General features: G+C 40.2%; 1 protein-coding gene across 4 annotated transcripts in view; it reads right to left on the reverse strand.

Moving 5' to 3' along the window:
• GTDC1 (glycosyltransferase like domain containing 1) overlaps positions 1–27,648 on the reverse strand; it is a 335,697-nt gene that overhangs the window by 27,593 nt on the left and 280,456 nt on the right. For all 4 annotated transcript variants that reach the window (XM_080928239.1, XM_080928237.1, XM_080928236.1 and 1 more), the window contains one exon: positions 24,609–24,923. In XM_080928239.1, coding sequence (XP_080784365.1) covers positions 24,609–24,923 — 315 coding nt within the window. The remainder of the gene's footprint in view (positions 1–24,608; positions 24,924–27,648) is intronic.

The following is a 27,648-nucleotide window of genomic DNA, read 5'->3' on the forward strand; positions in this document are numbered from 1 at the left end:
GCATTCTGGGAGGGAATCCATCCCTCCATACCCTCACTATTCCTACTGTCTAGGTAAGGACAGAGCACTCTGGGAGGGAATTCATCCCTCCATACCCTAACTATGGCAGAAGAGACCAGCAGGGAAATATTTCAGGCTTCCTGGAAGCAAAAGATATGGCAAGAACAGCTTTTATTCCCAAATATTATTCAGAACATTTGAAAAGCAGAAAATGTTTCCATGTGTTTTTTCTTCCTATATCTGTCTCTCTCTGTTGCCTTTCCCGTTCCATTTCTGAGCGCTAAATTTCTTCTTATTCCTCACTTAGCACTCATTCAGTAAATATTTATTGAAGATTTCTAAATTCTCCATACTTGTCACTTACACTGTTACCATTTCCGATCTCCCCACATAACTGTGTATATACTGAGCAGTCTCTTTGATCTAGCTCCTGCCTGGCTTGGGGGAAACTGGCTCTTCCCAGGAGCATACTACTGTGCATCCAGAGCTCTGTGGGAAGAGCACACAATGCCTGCGTTGTCCACTGTCTATCAGATGCTGAGCTGAGCTACAGGGGACATTATTTGTGCTTGTTTACTCTCTTGTAGTGAAGACCAGTTCCATTCAATGGATTGCCAGCTGACTGACATGTGTCACCTTCAGATGAACACATCTGACAGCAGTTCTAGAGAGCTAAGTACACTTTGCAGAGATTGTGTGCTAAGATAATTAGGCTCAGGTTGTCACATGGAACTTGTCCCTTATGCATTGGTATACAAAGGTGAGAGGAGGTTCTTGTGCACCCTAAGGGGGTAGTGAAGTGTTCACTACTGTAGCATAATCTAGTTTCCCTCAATCAAAGCACTATCTGTGGCACAAAGTCAGCTGCTCTATAAATGCTCCACATTCCTACTAAACACCTGATCATAATCTTACTTAAGCTTCTCAACCAAGTAACCATCAAACGTAAGCATTCCAGCATTAAGTATCACAAAGAAAGCTTACACCAGAATTTACACACCAACTCTAGTCTCACTTTTCTTTTGTTCATCTCTGACGTTGTGTCTCTTTCTTCTTACACAAACTGAGAGGAGGAAGAAAGTTTCTACCTTCAGCCCATAGTCCCCAGATCACTAAGCAATAGGCATTCCTTGATTGAAGAAGACAATCAATATGGAGAAGCAATACCCAATCAATTCTCCAATGAGACAGTTTCAAACATCTTTACCTTCCTAAGTTTTGCTAACCTATCTCTATTTCATTACAAACTCAATCTCACAAGACATGAACTTGTGATTTTAGCATTTGGGAGGCTAAGGTAGGAGAATCTCATGTTTGAGAAAGGCCTGGGCTAAATACTAAGATCCTGTTTCAACAAAACAAGACAATTTCTCCATTAAAAATCAATCAGCCAACAAAACAACTAATTAACCAACTAACTGAAACCTTAAGACATTTCACACTTCCAAATTCAGCGATGTGCTTCTTACAAACACAGGCTTCTATTTACTTCCTAAGCTGGTTGTCACTGCTGACTGGTCTGATATGCTTTCTAAGACATGTACTTTTCTTTCTTTTTTTAACTTTCTCTGCCTGATGTCAACAGCAGTGTGCCTTCCTTTCTGTATGTGCAGCTTTTGCTTAAAGATAATTTAGCCAGTGGTCTTCACTACTGAACAATTTCTTCATTTCATTTATTTTGTTCTTTCTTGCTTCTGCAATCTCAATTTCTCTTTCCTCATTACCCCCCCCCCCCATTCCTGTCTCCCACTTCATCTGTCTTCTACTATGTAAATCTTCAACTAATAGTTGTGTCTTTAATAAGCCATTCCACATTGGTAACTGGAGGCTACCCATAATGCATTTTTGCTTGCAAAGAGTGAAAAGCAGTGCAGAGAGAAGAGGCTGTGTCACTGAAAGCTGGAACAAAACCAGATTCTGTTGACAACTTTCCCACACAGTTTCCATGATCAACTTTCTATACTACACAGAAGAGATACTCCTTCTTTTGTTCCTGGTTTAGGTCACATAAGGAAATGATCTCTAGTTTCAGCCATGGTGATATAAACGACAGTATTCTACTGTATACACGTACTTCATTTTCCTCATACACCTATGTGCTAGAACACAGTCATAGGCCAAGTCCACATACTGGCAGCTATGACTAGTGCTCTAATAATGAAAGGGAACATGTGACTCTGACATACTATTTGTTTCTTTTAAAGTCAGCTAGTAGTATGGTAAACGGATTAAAGGGAGTTCTGGCTTTAATTCTGTTGTTCTGTTTTAAGATAGGGTCTTTTAAGTTAGGCATAGCTGGCCTTGAACTGTGTATTCTAGGCTGGCCTCAAAATTCTGATTGTCTTGTTTCAGTCTCCCAAGGGCAGGGATTACAAGTATGTTATCATGCCTGGCATTGTTTTTGTTTTATATTATTTCTTTTATTGTTTGAGGATATAATTATTCTATTTTCCCCTTCTCTTCACTTCATCTGAACCTTCCTATATACCCTTCTTTGCTCTCTTGCAAATCCATTGCCTCCTTTTCCATCAGTAATTGCTACAAATATATTCCTAAATACATAAGTACAACCTGCTTGATATGGATAATACTACTTACATGTAAGTTTGTAGCGCTGATACCCTGCACATTATTTATGTAGTTTAATTTGTATCCCTACTGACCATGTTCAGTACTACTCTTTCTAAACATACTTAACACTTGTTAATATACTGCCCTTTGACACTAGGTATTTTTAGAATTTTAATAAATTTATCTCCTCTCTACTTTGTACCCAGAAGGCAATCAGGATGTTAAGCTGTTTCATGTTTTCTGATTCAGGGAGGTATGGACCAGGGAGAAACGCTGCCAGCCTCTATAGTACAGGCCTCTTCGTTGTTCACAAGCCAAAACCCCTGTAATGCCAAGGCCTATAGCAGGCAGAAGCATATACAACATGATAACTGTACTCTGTGTTGCTTCACCTCTGGCAAAGGTGATGGCCCAAAAATTACAGAGTTGAGAGTCCAGGTTAATGCCTAGGAAAAAAGCAGGACAAAGGCAATGAGAGGGAGACATGTAGAAACAGCGATAGACAGATACACAGTCTTAGTTTATGTCTCTAAGTAATACAACTAGGGATATGTAGAGAAATTTTAATCCAGAAATGTGGTTGGTCTGCAAGTGATCACATCAAAGACCTTCTAGGTCTGTGATTCAGTTGGAATGAAGACATACCACAATCCCTCTGGCTGGAAGACACTCCTTTAGTATTCACCTTTAAGTCCACACAATGACAGACTGAGGGAAAGACAAAGTGACAGATAAGAGGAAGATTTGACAGCATGAATCAGAGTTGGAATATTTCCAACTCTCATGAGAACAGAAAGGAAAGAGAGGCACCTAAAAGCAGCACAGGGAGAACTCCAACTGAGTTCAGATAATGCAGTTGAGTTCCACTGGATGGAGCTGAGTCTGGTGCAGTGCAGTTGGGTGACTACAGAGACAGTTGAAGCCAGAAGATTAGAACCAATTGCTTGAGTTAGTTTGAGGCCAAGCAGGGTAATCCAGTGAGAAGCTGAGAGAAACCAGATTGAATCAGTGAGCTTGGAGAGGAGTTTGAGCCAGAAAAGCTGAGTTGAATCAGCCAGCCAGAGTTCAGAAAGAACTAGAAAAGGTGAGCTTACTTAGCAGTAAGCCTCTGAGATGAAAACTACGTGTGGTGAATGAAAGATACTTTTTTCAATGTTGGCTTTAAGAGACATCTGAGCCAAGCTGTACTTAATAAGTCAGTGCATGATTTCAATGAATGTCAGGGGAAGGACCACAACGCTGTTTATACAGTATACATTAGCACAGCCCTGATTGATGATTAGTAAAGACAAGAGTCCTGGGCTACATGAGATATCTATAACACATTGAAATATTCCATTGGAAAGAAATCAAGTTAAAAAACGAAATTTGAATTCACAGATATCAGAGTTTCATGCTATTTGCATATTGATATTCTTACTTGTCATTTCAGTAACAAGAGATCTTGTCATGGAAATCTAGTCTAGTAGTACCTATTTGAGATCTATTCTCACCTTAGTGTTGGCTGGTGAGCCTGTCTTTGCACCACAGTGTTTTCTGTCTTTGAAATATCTTTTTTCTTATTAGCAAGAGAACTTTCTACAATGTACCATTTCTAAGTGACTCTTCACAGGTCATCTTATCTCACAGAGGCAGCATCATCCCTCTCCTGACTTGGGTTTTTATGAGCCCTTTTTCCTGGATAAGAGAGCTTCCTAGTCTCAAGGTCTCTCTAGTTTGCTATGTGTTCTCCTTTCAGATACCCTCGCCAACTGAAAGAACCCTGCCTCGACCTCCAAATCCCTTGTTGTCACGAAAGTCTAGCACCCTTGTCTGGGTTACATCTTCCTGCTCTTTCCATCTGACTGAACTATCCTTAATATTTTTTTCCATTAGGACTCTAATGATTTTCTTGAGAAGTTCCCCACTGCTAGAAGCTTGACTACCCCCAGATTTTTTTTATTGCTGTTGTTTATTTCCTATATGTTAGATAAGTACTTTTTGCATAGCTGTTTGACTTGCTAGTGATATCCTTTTCTACAATCTTGTCAGGAAGCTCAAGGACAAACATGTACAACAAACTGGTAGGTCATAAGTGTAACTAACTTTATTAGTCTTCCTCCCTGGAGAGTATGACTTCAGCAGTCATTATCCCATGCTGTTTCATCATAATACAACGAGTACAGATACTTCCTTAAATCTGGAAGGCTCCACACAATCAAATTTTTGCCTCCTCAGTTTATTACTAAGTCTTGTCCTGTTTCTCAAATGTAGTGACCAATCAATTAGATTTTCTTTTGGATTTCAACATTATTTTGCTAGAAATTGTATGCAGGAAATATGTTTGCATCTGGTTGCTAGTAATACTAAGAACTAATACCACAGTGTCCATCCCTTCCAGGTAGACATTTTCCCCAGGATCTACTCTAGGGAATTCTTTAATTGTCTTTGAGAACTGCTTTTTCCCCTCTTGCATAGAAATAAAATGATTTCCTGTTTTACCCTGGCTTCCTGGCTTAAAGTCAGCACACACAGTAACTACCTAAGAAATACTCAACAGAGATGATACACGTGTTGAAAACATACAATGATAGTAACAAACAAATAACCTAAAAGCTTACTGTATGGTCTCAATAGTGAGAGAGGTCCATTCCATAGGAGCTCAAACTAGGTATTGACTGAATTTAACCAGATCAACAGAAAGAAAGGAGATTAGACAATACAAGTGAATTTAAAGACCTAGAGGGTTAGATGAGAGGATAAGACATGTGAGCCAGCAGAATGAGATCCTATTATTTTTATATCTCATGAACATCTAGAATTAAATTTTAAATAAAAGTACATACTCATTGTAACAGAACAGAAATAATGCAGAGATACATGCTTCCCTTTCCTGGTCCCTCTGTACAGGAGTTTCTAATACCAGCAGCTGTTCATTGAGTTAGCTCCAGACTCCTTCCTGTGTTCTTAAACATGCTTTGTATGAAGGTTTTTAATATCTACCTTTCTCATTTTATGAGATTAATGTTCATTATTCTGCACATTACATTTTACTAAATGTCTGTCTACACTAACACATAAATGCATATCATATTTTAAAATGATCATATAACATTTTAACTTTTCATTAGATAATTCTAATATTTGACATTAAATTGCTTCTAGTTTTATATTTTCCAAGCAATAATGAAAATGACACCTATTTCTCATAGTCCTCAAATTTCACTTTTCTCGAATTACGCCTTTTCTTCTACTCTACAAATGTGCGGCTGCAGAGCTCTTCACCAGGGACACTGGTCTCTTGTACACTTACTTGTCTACCTCTGGTACTTACCTTCCTATAAGGTTATATCTCCTGTGTTCTGAGCTCCTTAAGAGTAGAGGTTATGGCAATGTTACCTATATGCTATCGTCCACTGTCCAGTACAGTAGTTTGCACATCATTGAGAAAGACATTAGAGTGAACTAAGTCGAGATTGATTCTTTGCAAGTCTAAACTTTTTACCTCTTCTCTACTAGAGGAAGTGTTCTAGTGCTTCTAGAGCCAGATTCTCTGCACAATCTACATTTGGCTTTCCCAAGAACAGTTAGAATCCTTCAAAACAAACAAACTTACTAACTAACTAAAAAACAATCTCTCTCTCTCTCTCTCTCTCTCTCTCTCTCTCTCTCTCTCTCTCTCACACACACACACACACACACACACACACACACACACACACACACACACACACACACACACATACACACACACACACACACACACACACACACACACCCCTCTTAAAACACATCATACTGCACTAATGATCAATCTTGCTTCTGGAATCAGCATGTCATCACTTACCCAATATTTTCTAGGCCATAAGAAAATTGACAATCATTTTTACTGCTCAGTTTATTAATAATAAGGCTATCTTTCTTTTTCGAGAAATTTAAAGCTTGATTGCTCATCTTCATATTTATAGTAAATGTTAACCTCTGTACCTTCAAAACACATTTTCAGAGACTTACTCTTCCAAGCTGCTTCCAAAAAATGGGTATATGACAGCATTCTCTTCAACACAGCACACCTTGTTTTCTCTTCTCTAAAATGGCCATGGGCTAAATTCTATTAGTTGAGATCAAATTGGCCCATCGAGTGTCTCTCTGACTCCCATCCCCCACTCTCTCCTTCATTTCACACTATGATCTCCTGCCTAAAGTTCTCATGTCTGAAAGAGACACATCTATTGTCTTCATCATCCTTATTCACTGCTTCTGCCACTGACTTTGAGTTTATTGTTTCTTGTATTTATCCTGAGAAATTCCCTCTCACTCTGGTTCCTGCACAAACAAGGATTTACTACAGATGATTTCATGAAGGTGTCCTTTTATTTATAGATGCTGCCAGCTATCTATCTGTATGCCATGCTCTTGTAATGGTCTAAAATCCCCACATATATAAACACCATACATTGTTAGGTACTTAAAATAGAGTTCAAAATGAACAGATAAAGATGGCTGCACCCTGGATGAGGTGCAAATGGACACTTCAGGCATCTGGGTATGACATAAAAGTGCATGCAAGGGTGTGTGAGACATGTGTAAAATTTGAAGTGGAGAGCCTGAAGGACCTTTCCCCACTTCAGAACTATTTGAGCGTGGCGTTCTCAGAGAGGATGGCACTCAGACCAGGTAAGCCATTTCACACAGCGTCCAGTTCAGCAGGCTTCTCGCAGTGGCTTGAGGAGAGCACTCTTTAGACAGGGGTAGGGCTTGGGGGTCCAAGCCTCCATAAGAAGTTCACTGCAGCTCCCGGCCCTGCATCTTTCTGTGTCCATGTGTGTGATTTTACTTTTTAATTTAATTAAAATTTCTTGAGAATTTCATGACTATTGCATTTTCATCATTTCCATTTGTTTTCTCTGGCCTACTTCTGAGTTCTCTCTTTCTTTCAAATTCTTGACATTTTCTTGATTATTGTCACATTTATGCATATATAAATATAACTTGCTGAACCCATTTACTGCTGCTTGAATGGATCTGTGGCTGACCACTGCAAACAGATAACCTACTAGGGGCTCCTCCCTGGAGAGGACTGAATCTTCCCCCAGCAGTCATTAACTGCTGTGGCTCCCTGTGGAAGGAGGGCTCTGTAAGAGTCACTAATGGATGGATAATGAAAATGTGGTGCATATGTACGACAGAATGGTACTTGCTGTAAAGAAAAAGATGACATAATGTCATTAGTAGGTAAATGGACTGAACCAGAAAATACTATAGTGAGTGAGGCAACCCAGACCCAGAAAGACAGAGAAGCACATCTCATTTATGAATCCCAGTCCTCAATCTCTTGATGTAAATGTATAGTGTGGACTCACCACAAAAGCCAGGAACGTAGAAAGGAATCAGGGGAGGAGAAGAAATTCTAGAGATGAGCACAGTAGAACATATGTGAAAGGCCAAGTGGGGAAAACATCTGGGCATTTTAACCAAGGAATGATAAAGAACACCAAAGATGCTGGAAAAAGCAATGAAGAAACATTATTTTATCCTTCCTTAAAAATACTACATTTGTGTGTGTGTGTGTGTGTGTGTGTGTGTGTGTGTTTATGTGTATGTATATAGAATGAAGTCATACCACTTGGGATGATAAAGCTCCTCCTAAGTGCCACAGAATAACTAAATGCCTAGCACCAAGCACAGGAAGCCTTTCTTGCAGGTGTTGTTCATGAGAGTCCTGGAGATTCTCAGAACAATTGCTGTTGCCCTTGGTTGCCTCTTATAACTTGAAAGTAAAATCCTATTAGTGAAGATATCATATATTTTGGTCTTGGAAAAGTTGGTCTAGAAGCCACCTGCCTAAAGACTAGCTTTTATAGTATCTAAAGGTGCCAAGCAAGCAGCCAAGGGAGAAAAGCAATCAACAGTCCGACCTAGATGGAAAACCTACAAACCTTATTAACCTAAAGGTTTAATGGTGGCAGTTAGACGGAGTAACCAACAGACATCTAATTGGACATAAGGACTGCTCTACAGGAGGGAATTCAAGGTGCGTACTATAAATTTATTCCAATACTAGCTTATGAGGCTATGGATTCTAGCGGGAAACCTACTACTGCTACTTTCTCAAGCCAGTGTGTTCTCTAACTGCATTTAAAATACTTATCCTGGTATTTACAGATAAGTGTGGCTTTCATTCTTCATTAAAGAGGCTACTTTCTGCAGCAGATGGAGACCATTACATAAATCCACAACTAGTCAAAATACAAAGAACAATTGACCCAGCCATAATTGATACATCTACAACACCACCTTTAAATTTCTTAAGGCATTGGGAACATTGCAGTAGAATGGGTGGAAAGATTCTAAGGGCCAGAGGACCTGGGCATCTGCTACTACAGTGACTTCTTTATGTGATAGAATAGCTATATTAAAAATTATAACAATATGACCAACTTAACGGGACTAGCACAATGACAATACCAGTTGGCTTGTCCTTGTGGATGAGGAGATTTCATAAATTCACATCTTGAGTTCAGCCCCATATATAAAAACAAAACAGTTTGGCAGTTTTTCTGAGTTTCTTGAACACGGGTTCACATTCAGATCAGTTCTCTGCTTCTTCTTGCAACATAAATGACTCAGGAGCTAGGGATGTTACATATCTATGGGAACCCTTTTGTCATCCTCTACGAAGTACTGACTGACTTTTCCTTCTCTTGGGGGTTCACTTATTGAGATAATCTTGGAGTTCTCTGGAGCAGGTAGCAAAACAGAAGCCATACTGACACACACATGGAAGGGTATTAGAAGTATTAATCATGGTTCTTTCTCTTCCCCAATTCACATAATATTCTATGAAAATTATAACTAAAATGAATACAAAAGCATTATAGGCAAAGAGAAAATAAAAAATAAATAATGAAGAAGGGCAATATTAATCAATATGTTTAAGTTCCATCCCAATTGGTACTCCCTACTCTCTAAATCCACTCTGCCTGCCAGAAATAGGAGTAAGGACATTCTATAGTTTCTTCCTCTAGGTAAGATTATTTGAGAGACATGCAAAGAGAAGACAATTAAGTCTTTATTTCTGAGACTGAGGTCTAAAATAAGTTTTGGAGAATAATATAAAGTCTAGTTTCATAAACACTGTTTTACCCCCCAAACCATAAAATATAGAGAAATCAAACAGTCCCTTGGCTGGGGATGCGAAGTGTATGAACAGAGATGCTCGTAGGCAGAGACTCACCGAACACTGCTGAACACATCAGATGAACACTGATGAGGAGATAGTGAAGTACTCAGCCACTGCTACTAGATCCCAGAAAGGTAAATGCTTTTGCCAACACCCCTGTGACACCGTGAGGATCCCACTTATCTACAGATATAAAAACAAATACTCAGAATGCAGTTAGGGATTACGCTGATTTAGTAAAATGATAGTCCTAGGATTTCCACCAAGATCCATGATTTCACTAGTCCTTGCTAGTTGGCTAGGTTTCTAGTAGCAGGGATAATTTTCTTTTGTTAAGCAGGTGTTATGTCCAATTAGAGAGCTGTTGGTTATTGCCAAGGCAGGCATGTCATTACTTATCCCTTAGGGTTATCATGCCATGCTGATTGTGGTTTGTTAGGCATAGTAGTTGGGTAAGACTGTTAGTTGCTTCCCTTCTTTGAAAGCTTGAATAGTACCTTCTGGTACCATGAATGCTAGTTCTTAGGGAGGAGGCTTTCAGGTAACATTCAGCTCAGGGTCCTGCACCTGGTGTCTGAAGTGTTCAACAGGAATGTATGCTCCATGCTGGAGAGTAACCAGGGGCAATATCAATCACTTGTAGGTTTTTAGTGGTTTTTGAACAATCCTGGTCAACATAATCTCATAATTACTGTTAGTGTTTTTGTTGGGTGGTCTTTGACTCTTGGAGGCAGCATCTATAACTCAGGTGAGAAAATTTAATTCAAACTATATATATATATATATATATACAGACTTATATATATCATAGCTTTTGAAACATAGTAGTAGTTGTTGAATTTTATATTTCTCAATTTTATTTTACCTCATTCTTCTTCTGTATCCCTCTTCCTCTTTAATTAGGGCCCATTTTTTCCCATTTCCCTGATCAGATCATATCTATCCTGCTAACCCCTATTCCAGCAATGTGCCCTGCTTACTTTCCTGTTTTTAAAGTGACTCCAGGATATGTATTCACATCTGATGACTGCAGCTAAGAGCCTCTGAAGAAAGACAATGTGTGATGTTTGTCTTTCTGGGTCTGGGTTACCTCATTCAATATGGTCTTTTCCTAGGCCCATCCATTCTTTTTAGCACATTGATTAGCTAGGATTATTGGCTTATGTCACAAGGACTGGCTTTCCCTCCCATCGCCCAAGTCTTTAACTCTCTAAAGATCCACATGTTAAGACTACTCGTTCCCATGAGTGTGGAGAGCAGGATGGAAGGAACAGAATGCATGGAAGCAACACCACAGGACAGAAGCCCAGGTTTATGATGTAGTCCTCTCCGAGTTTCCTAGCTTGTGTAAGCCCACAGTCACCAAACTAATAACCCACGGTGAGAATTCAGGGCAAAACAGCTTAGGGAAGGATGCGATCTTAGCATTTGACAAAGGCAAATGCATGTTCCCTTTGAGGAATCCATATATGGCACAGGCACTAATCAGAGTACCCCATGTCATCAAATATCAAAGGCACAAGCAGGGCTGGAGAGACAAGTCAACAGTTAAGAGCACTTGGTGCTCTTCCAGATGGCCTGAATTCACACACACCACACACACACACACACACACACACACACACACACACACACACACAGAGAGAGAGAGAGAGAGAGAGAGAGAGAGAGAGAGAGAGAGAGAGAGAGAGAGATGTAATATTTTAAAAAAGAATAAAGCTTTACAATAAAAAGCACAAGGGAAAATACCAAAGTCACCAATGTCATGTGGGAAAATGACAGTAGACGCATAGGTTTCAGACACTTTGATTATCAAATATAAAACATAAAACCGTATGTGGTCAGTGTTTAAAAAATAAATATATGATGAATAAAGAAAGATTAAAAATGACCGAATAGTTTTAAAGTAGGAGTAAACAAGTTGGACAAATAAAACAAGTGAAATTAGTCAAATTAGTTAAGAGCAAATGTGAGAGAACAAGACCAGACGGCAGAGCACGAGGATGTGGATGAGAAAAGTTACGAATCATGAGGCAGGGAGAAGATCAAGGTCCAGGGTCCTTCAGGAAAGAAGGCGAAATGAAGGAGGGTGGTTACTGAAGATGCAATGCAAGTGACTTTCACAACTGATTACAGACAAAGCCCCCATGACTTAAAATGTCTGATGAACTACACGTGAGACAGGAAGGAAGGGGGGATGCATGGAGGCAAGGAAAAAGGAAGGCTCATAGAGTCAAGGTGAATAACAAAGAGACAAAATCTTCAAAGTGACTTCAGAGGGAGAGCCAGATGAATTAACTTGTAATTATCTGAGAAGAGGTAGGCTTATCTTAGAACATTATACTGGGCAAAATTCTCTTAACAATAGAGAAAAAATATGTAGAGATGAATTTATCACCAACAATGACTCAGTGGAAACAACTTTAAAGAATGCACAGGAAAGCCAGGCTGTGATGGCACATGCCTTTAGTCCAAGCACTTGGGGGCAGAGGCAGGTGGATCTCTGTGAGTTCCAGCACAGCCTGGTTTACAGAGAGCTCCAGGACAGCCAAGGATACACAGAGAAATTCTGTCTTGAAAAACCCAAAACACCACCACCTCCTTCTCTACTACCACCACCTCTTCCTCCATCACCTCCACCACCACCTCCTCCTCCATCACCACCACCTCCTTCTCTACCACCACCACCTTCTCCTCCTCTACCACTACCACTACCTACCTCCTCCTCCACCTCCACCACCTCTGCCACCTCCTCCTCCTCCACCTCCACCACCACCTCCTCCACCACCTCCTTCACCACCTCCTTCACCACCATCACCTCTACCACCTCCTCCTCCACCACCACCACCTCTACCACCTCCTCCTCCACCACCACCACCACCACCACCACCACCGGTAAAGTATGTAGCAAAATGGTTTATTCTGAGTTGAATATTCTAAAATACAATCTATGTTGTGACCTGGGAACTATAAATTTACAAAAAGTCACTGGATTGTATATATGAACTAGATAAATTATACCGGATTACAACACTGGGTTCTTGTTACTACAGCAAATACTAGAGGCAGTGAACTTTAAGAGAAGAAAGGAGTAATTTTGCTTACAGTTCTGGGCTCTCACGTTTGGGCCACTGACTGGGTAGCAGTGGCAGGACCTGTGTACTGGAAGAAGAGCTTCTAGGTCTGAAGTCCCCTTTCCCTGCAATGAGGACCAACCTAAGGACCTCCCACTAGGCGGAGCCTGTTTGGGCTCCTCTGTATCTCCAGCACTGACCGCACCTTTCGTACCAAGCCTTTGCCTTTGCCTATCATAGTCATGGTGCATATTCACACCGTGTCGTACATGAAAACATTTATTAACACCAATGTTTAAAAACGCAATGTGCAAGTAAAAACTGGAAACGCATTTACCAGGTGATGTGTCTAAACTGCATTCTTACTGTTAAAATTATACATGGCTAGTTTCTCAGGTTAACATAAAGCTAGCCAATACAGGTTCCCATTCTCTTCTTACATTCCAGCTATACAGTACCGGCTGTATGTGTCTTTAGTTAATGTATTTAGGCCACTAGGCCATCTTTACATCATGTGATTTATTTTCTTGCTATCTAGGCACCATCATTATTACTCAAAAGTGTATGGCATCCACCTTGTTAAAAATGGTAATAATCTGCAAAATTACAGTGTGAGTGCTTGATGTAAAAGGTTAAAAAAAAAAAAAAAACAATAACCTAACCCCTCCATCTACATTTAGTAATGCCCTAACAGTCATACAGTGAGAAGAGACATTTGGTAGCCTTTTATAGACTTCATTTACAAGGCAGCCACTTAGAAGTGTTTGTTCTGTAGTTTAATTCCATTTTTTTCTTCACAGTATGTACTTGTTTTGGTAGGCTGAAAATGGAGACAAAAAAAGATGACTTTATTTAGCTGTATCGTTCTTTTTCTTTTTCTAGAAGAGTTAAGAAAAATAGATTTTAACCAATAGGAGACAGTAGGCGAGAACAAGAATCCTGTGTCAGCTAATGAAGTGTTTGGCTTAATTTACTAATAAAATAGCCAATGCTAGTTTATTGGGTTTTTTCCTTGTCCAGGGACTGCATGTGCTAGCTCAGTTTCATACATCATCTTTAATCCTGTAACACAGGTTACATTATCCCCTTCCTCTAAAGAAGGAGCTGACACCAGAGAGTAGGTAACCTGTGTCTTCAGACATGGTGCTACACAATTAGCACAAAGATTGTCAAAACTGTAGGAGGGCACAGCTGGTATCCTGAGACTTAGGATAAATTGACTGTTTATAATCAGGAAGCTAAAATTTAAAATATAGCATATTAAAAATTCTTTAAAGAATTTGCACATATCTTGCTGATAATTCCCAGGTTGCTATCTTCAGCCCTTATTTCTGATTGACACTTGAGTATCAACTTCCTGTTGGGAATATCCAGTTGCAGGACAAAAACATCTTTCTAACTTTATAGGTTTTCCACCTTACTAAATAGTATCTTCATTTGACCACTACAGCCAAAATCTTTGAAGTATATCCTGGCTTCTCCTGTTACTATTATTGCTAGTGAGACCACAGGAGGCAGGTTCACAGATTACATGGGCAGAGCACGCATAAAATCCTTGTTTGTAATATCAGGCTGGTAGACATTTCACAAGTAGTCTTTCTGGACAGCATCAACTAATATTCCAGAACTAGGGAGGCACTATCATCATCAACTGATACCTATGTCTAGACGGACAGGAAGCAGACCATAAGAGGAGTTTTCTACTAAAACTCCAGTGATGGAGCTTAGAAGGGGCTCCATCATTCTGCACAAATGCTAAGATTCAATCAGGGAGTTACCCCAAATAGAGACTAGAAATGTGGTCCAACAGTCTTCCCAAGAAAAAGAGAGAGTAACTTAGGGAACATCTATAGTCTTTGTCTTGTTCTCTCACTGGAGGGCTCCACTCCCTGGGTACTTTCTTGCTGAAACCACAGACTGGTTCCAGCTGAAGAACACAACCAATCTCAAGAGTATACTGTTTCAAAAGCAGCAACATTCAAGATGCCATTCAGCTACTGTGGCGGCTTAGAGTTCCATGACAGGCAACAGTGTATATAATACTGACTCCGCATGTGGATCCAAGAATGCTTGGCAGTATATGCAACACTCAGAAGGGTGCGGTGAGGACTCTATCCTTAAGATTTCACTATAAGAGAAAAATGACATTTGACAGTGAAAAATAATCCCAAGAAGTACAGCAGCTGTAGGGTTATGGGGTCGGGCGTCTGCTCCACTACTGGGCTCCATCGCTGCAGAGACAGGATGCGGGATATTGACCTTGCTTACTCCACGCTGTCGCTGGGTGGGTGTTGGGCCATAGGGAAGCCCAGGACACTGCTCCAAGGATGAGGAAGCTCCAAGGATGAGGTGTACAGTCTGAGATGCTGGACAGCTGGAGCTGGTTCAGGGTCACTGGGCCTGCGGTGAGGCAGGGAAGGGGGTCTAGCCTGGAGCGGGGAGAGTAGGGAGCTGCATGGTCCTTGGCTTGTTAGCGGTTGGCTTAAGCTTGGACTTGGGTTGGTGATCATGGCTGGCAGTGCAGAAGTGCCTTCTATGGGAGCATTCTGTAGGCAAAGGCCTTCTCCATGGCTCCTCAGGGTGGATCCCAATAAAAAGAGACACTCCATGGGTTTAAGGCATTTACTGTCATGGCAGAAAGTGGATGCATAAAACCATACTCCACTTCTCAGGGTGGGCCTGAGATTAAATGCCTTTTGAAGAGAGGAGTGTCTGGGAAGGAAAGCTTATTGGCTAAGCCTCCAGGCCTTTAGGTACCTCATGAAAATGGAGATTGGTATTGAGCCTGTGTGACCACAGGTCATGTCCTCTACCTGTGGAGGGGCGTGGGGCACTGCTCTTAAGTGATGGCCACAAATCTATGGAGGGCTGTGGCTAGTGACAGGGGCCTGGTGCCCCAGAATCCCTTCAGGGTCACTAGGGCTTCTAATCTTAGCTCAACCAGGAAACAGGCTACCATTCATGGTCCCACAAGTAGTCACTTTAATCTCAGGTAAAGGAGCATCAGTAAGAATTCTACATGGTATGTAAGGCTTAATCAATGGTTTTCACCTTTAAAAGAGTTTAGAGAATGCGATTTTGGTTTAGAGCTGATGAGGGTAAGTATTTTGGAGACAAATACTTTTGCCTTTTGTGTGTGTCCGTTATGTCCCAGAAGTGAAGGAACTGGCAAGAAGAGGCTTCAGTGAAGGCAGTGGAATAATACAGATGGGACAGGGCTCCATACATTAAATCTTTTTCTACTCTGTATACATTCTATTTTCAACATAAAGGCTCTTTAAAGAAATAAGAAAATAAAGCTTTAAGAAAGGTCTCGATACATTATTTATGAACATATCAAGTTTAAAAAAAACTACTCAGTTCGATAAAAAAAATTTCAACCAGTATATCTAATTTTACTGGTATTTTCAAAAAGTCAATTATAAACTAAAATGTTACTGTTTAACTGCTACTCAGCCTTCTGAAAGAAGAATGTTTCAAGTCTCTAAAATCACTTTCCCAAAGTCTCTGTTTGTGAAGGTCGAATAGCTGTGTAAGTGCTTCCTAAAGAAGGGGTCCCTGCAAACACTGATCCTAGGGCTCACTGGTGCTCTAGGTGAGGCATTAGCACAGCTTATTCATTTCCATTGCCGAGGCTTTTATTTGCTCACTCCCTGTGGGAAAACTGATTTTCATGATGATTCCCTTCTTAATTTTAATACCTTTTTTACTCATCATATAGACATAAGAATTTTCCATAAAATAATGAAATCCTTGCAAAGGAAATGAAGGCAACTCAGAGTAAAGTATCCGAGCTTTTTCAATTAATTGATCCACTGACACGCTCATGTAAGATTTTTTTTTAAACCTAGGAAAATAAGGTTAATTAACATAAAAGAGCCTCACTCTTCTAGATGCTGAATTTTGTATTTTACCCATGCTGCCTTAAGTGCCTTGATTTCCCAGTAATGACCCAGTTCTCCTAATGAGGAACATTAACCCCTGGCTGTAGCTGTCCAGGACTTAATTGTCAACTGCAGCTGAAATAGGGGAGTTTGCCGATCAGCAGGTATGCGCTATATTAACTCATGTCATTTCAACCCCTGATAAATAAATGTGTTGCTAGGGCAACAGGACGATCAGCTCCCTCAGTATCCCCTCCACTCCTGAATAACCAGTGCGCCCCGGCACTCACTGGGAGGAAACTGTCTTTCACACCAAGCTTAGGGAGAAAAAGGAAGGAAATTACTGCATGTAACCATAATTAGAAGTAACATCATGTATCATCTTAGAAACATATCTAAATTAATGAAAAAGGACAGCAAAGAAAGACATGCTTTTTGAAGAAGACTGTGATACACCATTTTCTTCTGCAGGGGCTGGGCACTGCGAGTACTCCCTACTGAACGCAACTCTAGCACATCTGCCTCTTTGTGTGAATTTTTTCCTTTGTTTAACCAACAAATGATGCTAACATGAATATCACTGAAAAGCTAATTAGTTCCACACCCAACAAAGACAATATAAAGCAGGGCAACTCTTAAATAACTTTTAGTAGTCTACCTGGGAAATCGTTGGGGTGAGTAAGGAAAAAGAGACTGGGCACTGAGCCTCACTCTACAAAACCTACAGACGTCACAGGAGCCTATTTACTTGGATTTTAATAGGGGTTTCAAAGTGATTTTAGTGGCTGTTTCTAGTAACAGCACCTGGATTATGGTGAAGAAACAGGTAGAAGGCATTTTACAGCAATATTCCTTCTAGATTAGTTTTTAATGGCAACTGAGACATTACTTTGCTTTTTAACCAATTCGAGACTTTCCCCCAAATGCTATGAGCTCTCTGTTACAATGAATTGTTCAGTTTTAACACACCCATGAAGGATTTTTATTTCCAAGTTCTATGGTATTTTATAAAGACAAGGTCAAAGCAGAAGTCAGAGGCCTTCTGAAAGCAATGCTGATCACACAGCTGCCTCCACCTGTGCTCTGGGATGCTAACTCCACTTCAGTCATTCTTCCTGACTCTCTCAGCAGGTACAGGCTGGTCAGCAACTAGAGCCTCTAATTGGTTGTCACTACTAAGAGCTCAGAGTCCTCTCATGTCATTCACTCTGAAACAGCCTCCCATCCAGTCAAAAGTCTGTGTCTCCAGCCTGGCAGGCTTTGGCATTTACAAATGGCATCCTTTAAAAAACGTGATGCAAGTAACGAGGTAGCATGGAGAAAGTATGAAGTTCTATTCCATGCCTGTACAGCACACAGAACTGCACAGTGCACAGAGTGCACTGAAACATCTCACAGTCAGGGAAATTCATAGATCACAAGAACTGAAATCAGGACATTTCCATTTAGCTATGCACCCATACATCTACACACTCATACACACCAGCGAGCCGTCTACTGGCTAACTCACTTGTAATAATAATTAAAGTATCTGGTCAGCAGGGAAAAAAGAAAGAGGCAAAGGGAGGCATGAAATTTCAGGGGCTATGTGTCTGTTACAATCATATCGGATTCAAACATCTCCACAGTAACTGTAGGTTTGTGAAGTGTAGACAGTTTTTTAACCACATTAAGCAAGGAAAGGGCAACAGGAACTTTAGTTAATGCTACTCTAGTGATAACATCACCAAGATAATGACAGGTACAAGCTGTTTATCCTGACATCACATATAAAAGGTCAAACTTACACCAAGAAGCAGACAAGCTTGAACTGTATCAACTTTGCTGGTATATTCTGTAGTCTGGGAAACAGTCAGCAAGAAGACTGTAAGTAGGTAATAGGAATGATACATGGAGATTAGGTTTTTGGTTATTTATTTTTGCACTATTTCTTACTACTTATACAATCCTATATAAGAGGATTCTATAGAATTGCCTAACAGTGCCAAATTATTAGGTGGCATACTACATAGCAATTTTAGGTTAGTATTTATATCTTTTCAAATTCTAATAAAAATGAGAGGTTTTTTTTTAAATGGTGCAAAATTTGAAATTCTTTATGGATAGTTAAACAAATACCCCCCCCCCCCCCGTGCACAAAAAAAATCACAAAACTTCTAGGAAAAAAATACATCTGAAGAAAACTTATTCATTTGGGAATGGCTATAATCAAACAGAACCTTATTCATGTGATCTTTGATTGGCTGAGAGATAGAGAACTGGTTGAAGTCACTGAGTTTTGAGAATGGCTGAAGTACTATAAAGGGTCTGTGGAATCACCTCTCTTTAAAGATTGGAAAAAAAGCAGCTTCCTCTCAAGTCCAAGGAGGTTGGAGCCAAGTGCACTAAGAGACTGGAGGATGTATGGACCACTGTCCCCAGAATTAATACTCTCTGAGGGCCAATTTTCTTTTGGAATGAGATTTACATTTAACACAGAAGGTCTGTCTCTGAACTCCAGCACATGGCTCCCTGTTCTTATGTATGGAACGTATAGCACCTGCATAGAACAGCAAAATCCTCTAAAGGAAGTACTGCAAACACTCCTCTCCCCAGTTGTTCTGGCAGTGAGAAACCAAGACAAGCTCTCGTTTAACTGATAGGTATCAACTTGGTTTTTAAAGCTGTGTGCTAAACTTTAGCATCAAGAAATAAAACAAAGTAACTCATTTTACTACCAAATGTTAATGCACAGGTTTCTATTTTGCATCAATTATTTTTGTTAGGGGTCACGGAAGCCTTGAAAGGTATGGATGCCAATTCTTTCAATGTCATGAGGGCTCATGCTTACTCAACTAGTCACCTAAATACATTCCAAATCCTGACGACTAAGTTTTGTCCTTTCTAAATTCATACCCTTAATCATAATCAACTTTGCATAAATCAACTGATCGCTGCTTTGTGGAAAGAGCTGTAATTGCCAGATAGACCATGAGAATTCAATCTACTCAAAGTGAAAAGCTCTGAGTGACAGTTCTCCCACCGTTCAAATAACAACATAATGGGGGAACTTTAAAAATAGTTTACGTTTAGTATTTTTATGTATTTGTATGTGTATTAACAAGCCATGTTGCAAATGTAGAGGTCAGAAGATAACTTGTGGGAGTTGAATCTTTCTTTTTACCATGTGGACTCTGGGAGTGGAACCTTCAGAGTGAGGTTTGACAAAAGAGCCCTTATCTGCTAAGCCAATCAAAAAACTTTTAACTTAAACCATTCTAAAAATTTCAAGCTCCTTAACACCCCCAACCCACATTTACCTTTCTCAACCAGAAAACACCTATTGACCCACTCAGGAGATTTATCACAGCTTTTTAGCCTGTGGTTTCCTAACTACTTAGCTTATCATGAGGGAAATTCTGTTCTGTCTGGGTTTTCCTTTATGTGACAAAGACTTGTTTGCTGTCAACTACTAAAACAAAAATTGTAATTAGAACACAATAAACATGATACAATATCTTAACATTCCAGGACAGAAAATTTAGTCCACAAGAATGAAAAAATAAGCAATTAAAATGGCTAGTGGTGATTACATAGTGGTTTGCCATAGTAGCTTGTGAATTCCTGAGCATTTAATTCCCTTTTAAGCTATTATATCCCAAGACATAATTTGACCTTTATCCTGTGTGACCCCCGATTTTATGGAAGGAAAGTGGCTGTGGGAAGACTGTGAGCACAAACAGGGCCATGGAGCATACTCAACTATGAGATCTGAGTTTTCACCATATGCCTTTACAGGGAAAGAAAGAAAGAAAGAAAGAAAGAAAGAAAGAAAGAAAGAAAGAAAGAAAGAAAGAAAGAAAGAAAGAAAGAAAGAAAGAAAGAAAAGAAAGAAAGGAAGAAAAAGATGAGAATCTGTCTCACAAAAGCAAGCAAGCAAGCAAGCAAACCAAAACACCAAAATGAAGGAGAAGGATGAAGAGGAAGAAGAGGAGGAAAAGAGGAAGAAGAGAAGGAGGAGAAAGAAGAGGAGAAGATTGTGATTTACAGATTGCCCTTAGTTTTCATGTCTAAAACAGTAAATAGTTGTACGTATAATCTAAATAAAAGCCCTTCGGTGTCTCACTCCTTCTGTAAAGCTTTATTATTACTGTGAGAATATGTGTAAGTGCAGGTACAGGACAGAAGAGGGTTTGGGAGTTAGAGTTCAGGTCATCAGGTTCTTATGTAAGCACTTTCAGCCCCTGGCCTGTCTGATTGGCCCAGTCATTTTTAAGAGTGTTTGTTGGAGAACAGGAGCCTGGACAAGTGTGAGCATTTACGTTCTACACTTGTTTTGACTCTTCATCTAGCAGTGTGTCTTTGTGGCCATTACAATATAGAAACTATTGTGAAGGTTGGAAGCTGGTGCAATGCTGTACTTTTTGGAAAGAACAGCTTTAAAAAAACAAGCATTGCCAAATGCAGTGTTTTCCACAGGTCTTTCTCTAAGTCATTTCTATTAGCTGTGTTGTGCTACAGATGTTTATAACAAAACATTAAGGACTGGGTAGAAAGGAGAAAACAAATGACTCTGCAGAGAACCCAGAAAGTCTGCTAAAATAGCGCCAGTTACTTATCTGTCAGCATAGGTTGCAGACTATAGTCCTTAACAGTCTCGGATTCAGAAAGACCAAAGAAGGGCAAACCTTGCATTTAAGGATCTGTTCTCACATGCAGACATTTTAACACAGATAAAAAGTCAGAATGTATCTTCTAGAAAATGTCACTTTTGATTTTGATATTTTACAAAGGAGGCTCAACATCTGGTGGGCTCAGAACAGGATGTGTTAGAGGTTTAACACAGTATTTGAGCCTTCATGATCCCATCATGGGAGGGATCACAGCTATAGGATTTCACAACATGCTTCTCCTGGGGAGGAGAAGGGAGACAGCACTGCTGTTTCCCCCGTGCATTCTCCTCTAGAAAATGGGCATGGCCAAGACACAAGATAGCAGGGCTTCCACAGTTATTCAGAAAGAAGGTATGAGCTACAGTGGCTCAGATGCAGACCAGGGCAGTGAGCCGAGGCACGGAGTTGTGAACATACAGGACTTCATGAGAGACCCGGACAGCCCTCTCATTTCCACTGAGACCTTGCTTTCCCCGAGAAGACAATGCACAGTGATAGGTCAATGATGGGATTTCCAGCCACACAATTGGAAATCTAAATGAATGCGTGCTTGGAGCTAGGCATGAATGCTGAACCAGCGTCTTAATTTTCTAATTCATATTCACCAATTAAAAATAAACTGATTTTTATGAGCAAATTTACATAAATCATATGATAAAGCACCTACCACTAAAGGGTAGGAGTTCAGCTCCCAACATTTGCATATATTCTCCTAAAGAAAACATAGGCATTTTAGCTTTTTCATCGAAGAGTCTTGCTGTGCCGGAACTCTAATGGGCTTAGAACAGTAAATTTTGAAGAAACTGATTGCTACCCCTGTAGCTAGTAAATGTCTGCCTAGACCCAGTGGCATTTGAAAAAAGTGTTTTATCATAAAATTATCCCAGCAGAGTCCATTCTGCAAGATAACATCATCATCATCACCATCAGTACTCCATGCAGGACCCAACAGCTCTGGCACAATATTGCCAGTCATTTATCTGTTGTCAGCACAGGTTACACACTGTAATCCTTGACTGCCTCGGAATTAGAATGTCTTTGATGTCCCCACAAGAGTTTTTTGCCCGAAGGCTTTACCAATGCTCGGCGGCTCAGTGTTTATTCCTCCTAATCTTCCTCTCATCTCCAGGCTAGCAGTGACAGATGGTTATGGGCACACAATAGTATTAAGAGTTTGATATTTTTTTTATGCTGTGCTCTCTGTACAACAAATAGCTATCAGACGCGGGCCAGAGAGCTGACATGGCTCGCGTAGGTAATGGCAAACAAACAGCTCGGGTTGATGCTTTCTGTCATTTCCCCTCCTAACCCTGCTTGTTTTCATTGTATACTCTCAAAGGTAAACTATATTAACCTTATAGACTGTTATTAAAAAGATATATCTATATGAGCATAAAGTGCTTTTCTCTTTTCTTTTTCTTACTCTTTTGATTATGAAAGTAATACTGCTGACATATTGAACAAATATCGAATGTCAACATAAATTTTTAGTGTGTGATAATATCCCCTTCATATAGCTGTGTGTCAGGCGGAAACCCGTGGATGATGCATAGCAGTAAATAACCCAAACAAAATTAGTTCTCTTGTCAGCTTCTACCTTGTATGTCCCCAGGCATCAGTAAAATTGACTGCACGCTAGATTTTCAAAATTAGCCCTAATGTTAGCTATGTGTCTGGCAACCTCCAAGTTTCCAATGTTCTACTATATTACCCGTAAGGATGAATGTGTTACTTTTATATTTTGGCATTTACTCTTGCTGATGCGGCTTTTTCCCCTCATCTCCAAATTAAAAATAATTTAGCTCTAACAATAAGAATGCGCACAAGCATCAATGCTGCAGCTCTTTAAGCAACTAACTTTAGGCAATTAAATTAAATTAAAGCAAAATATACAAAGGAAGAGAGGGAATTATTCAATTTAATATTGTTAATTTTATTAACATAGCTCTGTCTAATTTTGTGCAAAGTGTTGAATAACATGGTTCTCACTGTTGTGAGAACCTTGCCTCTAAACAGTTTTGTACCCATGGTCTCCAAATTATTTGACATTTTTATGAAAATTCAGAACCAAAGTCTTAGAATTAACTTTCTTATAATAACTATTCATTTAGAAGGAAGCAAAGGTTATTGGACTAGAGGTTTGCAGAAGGCAGTAACGAGGGTGGGCACTTTACCTTCAAACAGGTTCATCTCATCCCATCCCACTCTACTTAAAATCACATGGCAGAGTACTGACTGAGCCCTGTGATACTCTGAGGACAACAGGAGGCTAGAAGGTTCACAGTGAACAAACGAGCCCCAAACTACACCTCATGACCATGCATTTAGAATCAAAGGCAGAATCCCTTTAGGTACCAGATGCTGCAGATCAACTGGGAGAGCTGGAGGAGTTTTAATATGCTTGCAGGCAAATCCTGGGCAAAGGCGCTTTCCTGCCGGTGTGTGCTTATTACTTCACCTGCAAACAGTTGCTCTCAATCGGACCTAATGATCAGCCCAGCACTGCAGCAATAAAGAGACCATAATCTGGAGGGGAAGCAACTCTAATCAGGCCACATGCAGATTAAACTAACTGGGAGGAATAAAAACTAGATTAAAATATTCATGCCTAATACCAGAAGATTATCAGGACATTTTACCTCCTTAAATCCTAATTTATAGAAGCCGGGGCTAGGTTTACGAGTTTAAATTTGGTGGGATTATATGCTGCATTGATTTTCCTGTGATGAGAAGACATTCAGCTAGACAATTTTGACTAGCACAATATAAAAGCATTTGGCAAGAGGGAGACCGCTTCGCATGCAGCAACACACTACAGACAAAATGAAGCTGTCTAGTTGCCGCTGCTCACAGCAAGAGTAAGGAGTGGGAAGTATTGTTCTAACAGTGATGCGGTTTACTGAAGTCCATATGTGAACGAATTCCGGATTAACAGGCGCTGGGCGTGTATAATAGCATATGAGTTTTCTACTTTGAAAGTTCTTGAATAACATTTGATTTTTTAAAAACGTGTCTGGCTGCTATTACAAGTTGAACAACCCATTACAAATGTTATCTATACTTCACATATAAAATAAACAGACAGTTTTAATGCACAGTTCTGGGCACTGCTGCCTTGGTGCTGCTCTGGGTATAGTGATACTGCCTGTGACTGTGTAAACGAACATCCAAGCCATCCTCTGCTAAGGCTACCAGGACGGCAGGTTAGAAAGTCCACCGTCAGAGCACACGATGGAAAACTTAGAAAGAGCATGTCTTCACTTACCACCTGTGAGGCCAGGTAATATGCAGCGGTCTCTGCTCATCTTCGGCGCCACACAAAAGGGTGCTGGGATCAAGAGCCAACTTTTCTTCACTCAGAGGAAGATAGCCTGATCTGGGGATTGTTGGGTTGTCCAGGGTTTCTTGTTCAGCATCAAGGCCAGGGTGTTCATCAGACTTTGGTTCAAAATTCTCTAGTAACTTCTTACACACCCTCTGTTCTGGTTGGGGAGGAAGCGTCACAGACAGAGCTGCAGCATCATTTCCAATAAGGCTGAGCATCCTCCTTAAGTGGGCTATTTTGTGCTTGGGCATGAATCTGTTACAAAAAGGGAATGCAATATGCTTTTAGTGAAAAAAAAAAAAAAGTAAAATTAGTCCCTTACCTTCCTATAAGGACACAGTGACAACATACAAAACAGAGAAAAAATAAAGATGTTATGATGAAAGTTCTCAGGAAAAGTGCAACAAGTACTAGTCACCAAGAGAAAGCTCAAAGGTTCCAAGTCGGTCAAGACTTTCCTCAATAGTTTGCAATGAGTGTTGGTGGCTACAAACTGACGTGGCACATGCTGTAGACCACACGACCATGGATGTAGTTTATCGCCTCTCAATCATTTGTCTTTCTGGGTTCCCATTTTGCGTTTGCAGTCATGCCAAGGCCTGAAGCAATTCTCATCATTCACTGACAATCTTCCTTAGTGAACTCTTGCCATTTCTGTTCATGGGCTATTGTGTGTTCCTGAGAACGTATATATACTCTATTAAGTTGACATGGCTGATGTTTCCTGAAGCACGTTTTACTCTTTGTAATGTTCATGTCTATGTTTTCCTATAGTGCTTGGTGAAACAGAGCTAAACATAGCACTGATTTGATAGAACCAAAATTTAAAAAACCTTAAAAAATTCTAATATAATCTAAAAGCAAAACGCAGTCTATACCATTACAAGATGTAACATTAAGGGGCTATCCATATTTAGGGAGCAAACCAGGAGTGCTGAGCTTGGGGGAAGGTGAGTGGGTGAGTGACTGAACGACACCTAGTCTATGCTAGCAACACTTTCTACACTGTAACAGATACTATGACTTCTGAAACGGGAAATAAAAGAGTATTCCTGACTTGTAAATCAGTAAAAGCTTAAAGACGGCTTTAGGGAAAGATTTTACAAGGCAGGCAAGTTCTGTACTTGGAGGTCAATAGAAAAGGATGTGCAGAAAGACGGTTTCATTTCAGGGCAGCACACAGCCCAGGGTCCAGGAAGCAGGTCAGGAGGAGCTGGCTGGGCCAGGTGACTGAACTCTCAGAACTCTGAAGGCTCATCCCGAGACTAGGCCTTTTTCTATACTGTGCAGTCAGTGAAAAAACAGAGAATACATGTACTTAAGGGGAAGGCGAGAAAGAAAACTCCTGGAAGCAGACGGAGCTATAGTCATGGATGGAGGAAGGGATTTCCACGCTAGAGCGATGAATCAAAAGCCTCCCTCCACAGGATAAGCAACAGAAGCACAGACCCTTCAGAAGGCCTTGGGGTAGGGCAGCTCAGCGCTTCAACCTGTTCCATGGCGATGGCTGCGTGCACTAAGTCTCTCTCTGTGGTTGGAATAGGCAGAGACCCAGAGAACGGAAGGGTCTATAAGTGACATACACAAGAACTGAGCAAGGCATAGGAACTTTGGGTCACTGCTCTGGGATCACTTGCTGAGAAAGAAGCGGGATTCTCAAGACAGAAAAGTCTTCTGAAACAGAAAAAAAAAAATGTAACACATGCTACAGGATTTATTGGGGAGCAGGCAGATTGTAAAGGACAATAAATAAATGGCTTTCCAGCAAAGGTGAAGGAAAGAGGAAACAGAAAACTAAAGCAATAAAACAAAACTGTTTTAGATACCAAGTATGGAATCTGAAGACTTAGTTCAGGTCCTTATTTCTTGAACATACATATATGTGCATACACATCCCCTTGGTAGGGGGTGGGGAGGACAGTGATGGGCCAGAAGTCCATACAGTGAAAGATATTAAAAAATGAACAAAAGCCAGGTGTGTTGAGGAGGGCAGTGCTTATGAAAACAGGCAGAGATGGTTAACTAGCCCTAATTCCAGGCCAATGAGCGATACTAGAAAGCATAGGGGGTGTATGTGAACTCAACAGCCTAATATTGCACACCATGGAGATTCTACAACCAAGAGTTGTCTTCAAGGACTCCTGTGCTTGTTTTATGATATTGTATCTATTCTGAGTCCAAACAATTAAAGAAGCATCAACAGCTCAGGGAACTCCTGCCTTCCCTAGTGCTGAAACGATGACTGCACACAGAGAGAAACTACAAAGAATTGTACCAATTCTCCATATTTCTTAATAAAATAATGAGACAGTCTTTGATTTAAAGTGGGAAAAAGTCTGGGCATTTACAGACTGTAATACCACAGCATAGGTACTGAAGTTTTAAAGGAACAAATGAATGTTCTTCCTAAAACAAAATCAAAATACAAAGGGCATCTTAAGAGCGATCTCTAATGTCCTGGAAAGAAGGACAGATAGTAAGAGAAGGAGCCTCCAGCCTCAGACACATCTGGAAAGCAGCAGCAGAAACCTAGTCTACTTGTTTATGTTGATAAAAAAAATGCCAGCAAAAGGAAAAAAGATTCTATTCCAAGAAAATTACAAACAGTGCACAGAGGATTCACAATTACAAATAAATCAATGGGCACTGAAACAATATCTTCACTTTTAGAAAATAGTATCATGACACATCTTATTCTATTAAAATCTATATTGTCCAGAATTCGAGGGAAATTGCAAATTAAAGAGGACAGAAAACTGCTTCAAGGGCTGTAAACACTAAGAGTTGATAACTGACAAGGAATTTTTGTCCCTGGCAGGTTCTAGGCCTGATTGTACTCCACAAGCTTCCTGAAGCATTCTCAGGACGGTCAGACTCTCGTGTGAACACAAGTTGTAGCCGCTGCCTTGACAGGTGGTATCGAATAAGGACAAAGGTAGATGCAGGGTATAATCAGGACAGTAAGTCAGAGGGCAAACAA

The sequence above is a fragment of the Micromys minutus genome (genome assembly GCF_963924665.1).
Source record: "Micromys minutus genome assembly, chromosome: 13".
Classification (NCBI taxonomy): Eukaryota; Metazoa; Chordata; class Mammalia; order Rodentia; family Muridae; genus Micromys; species Micromys minutus.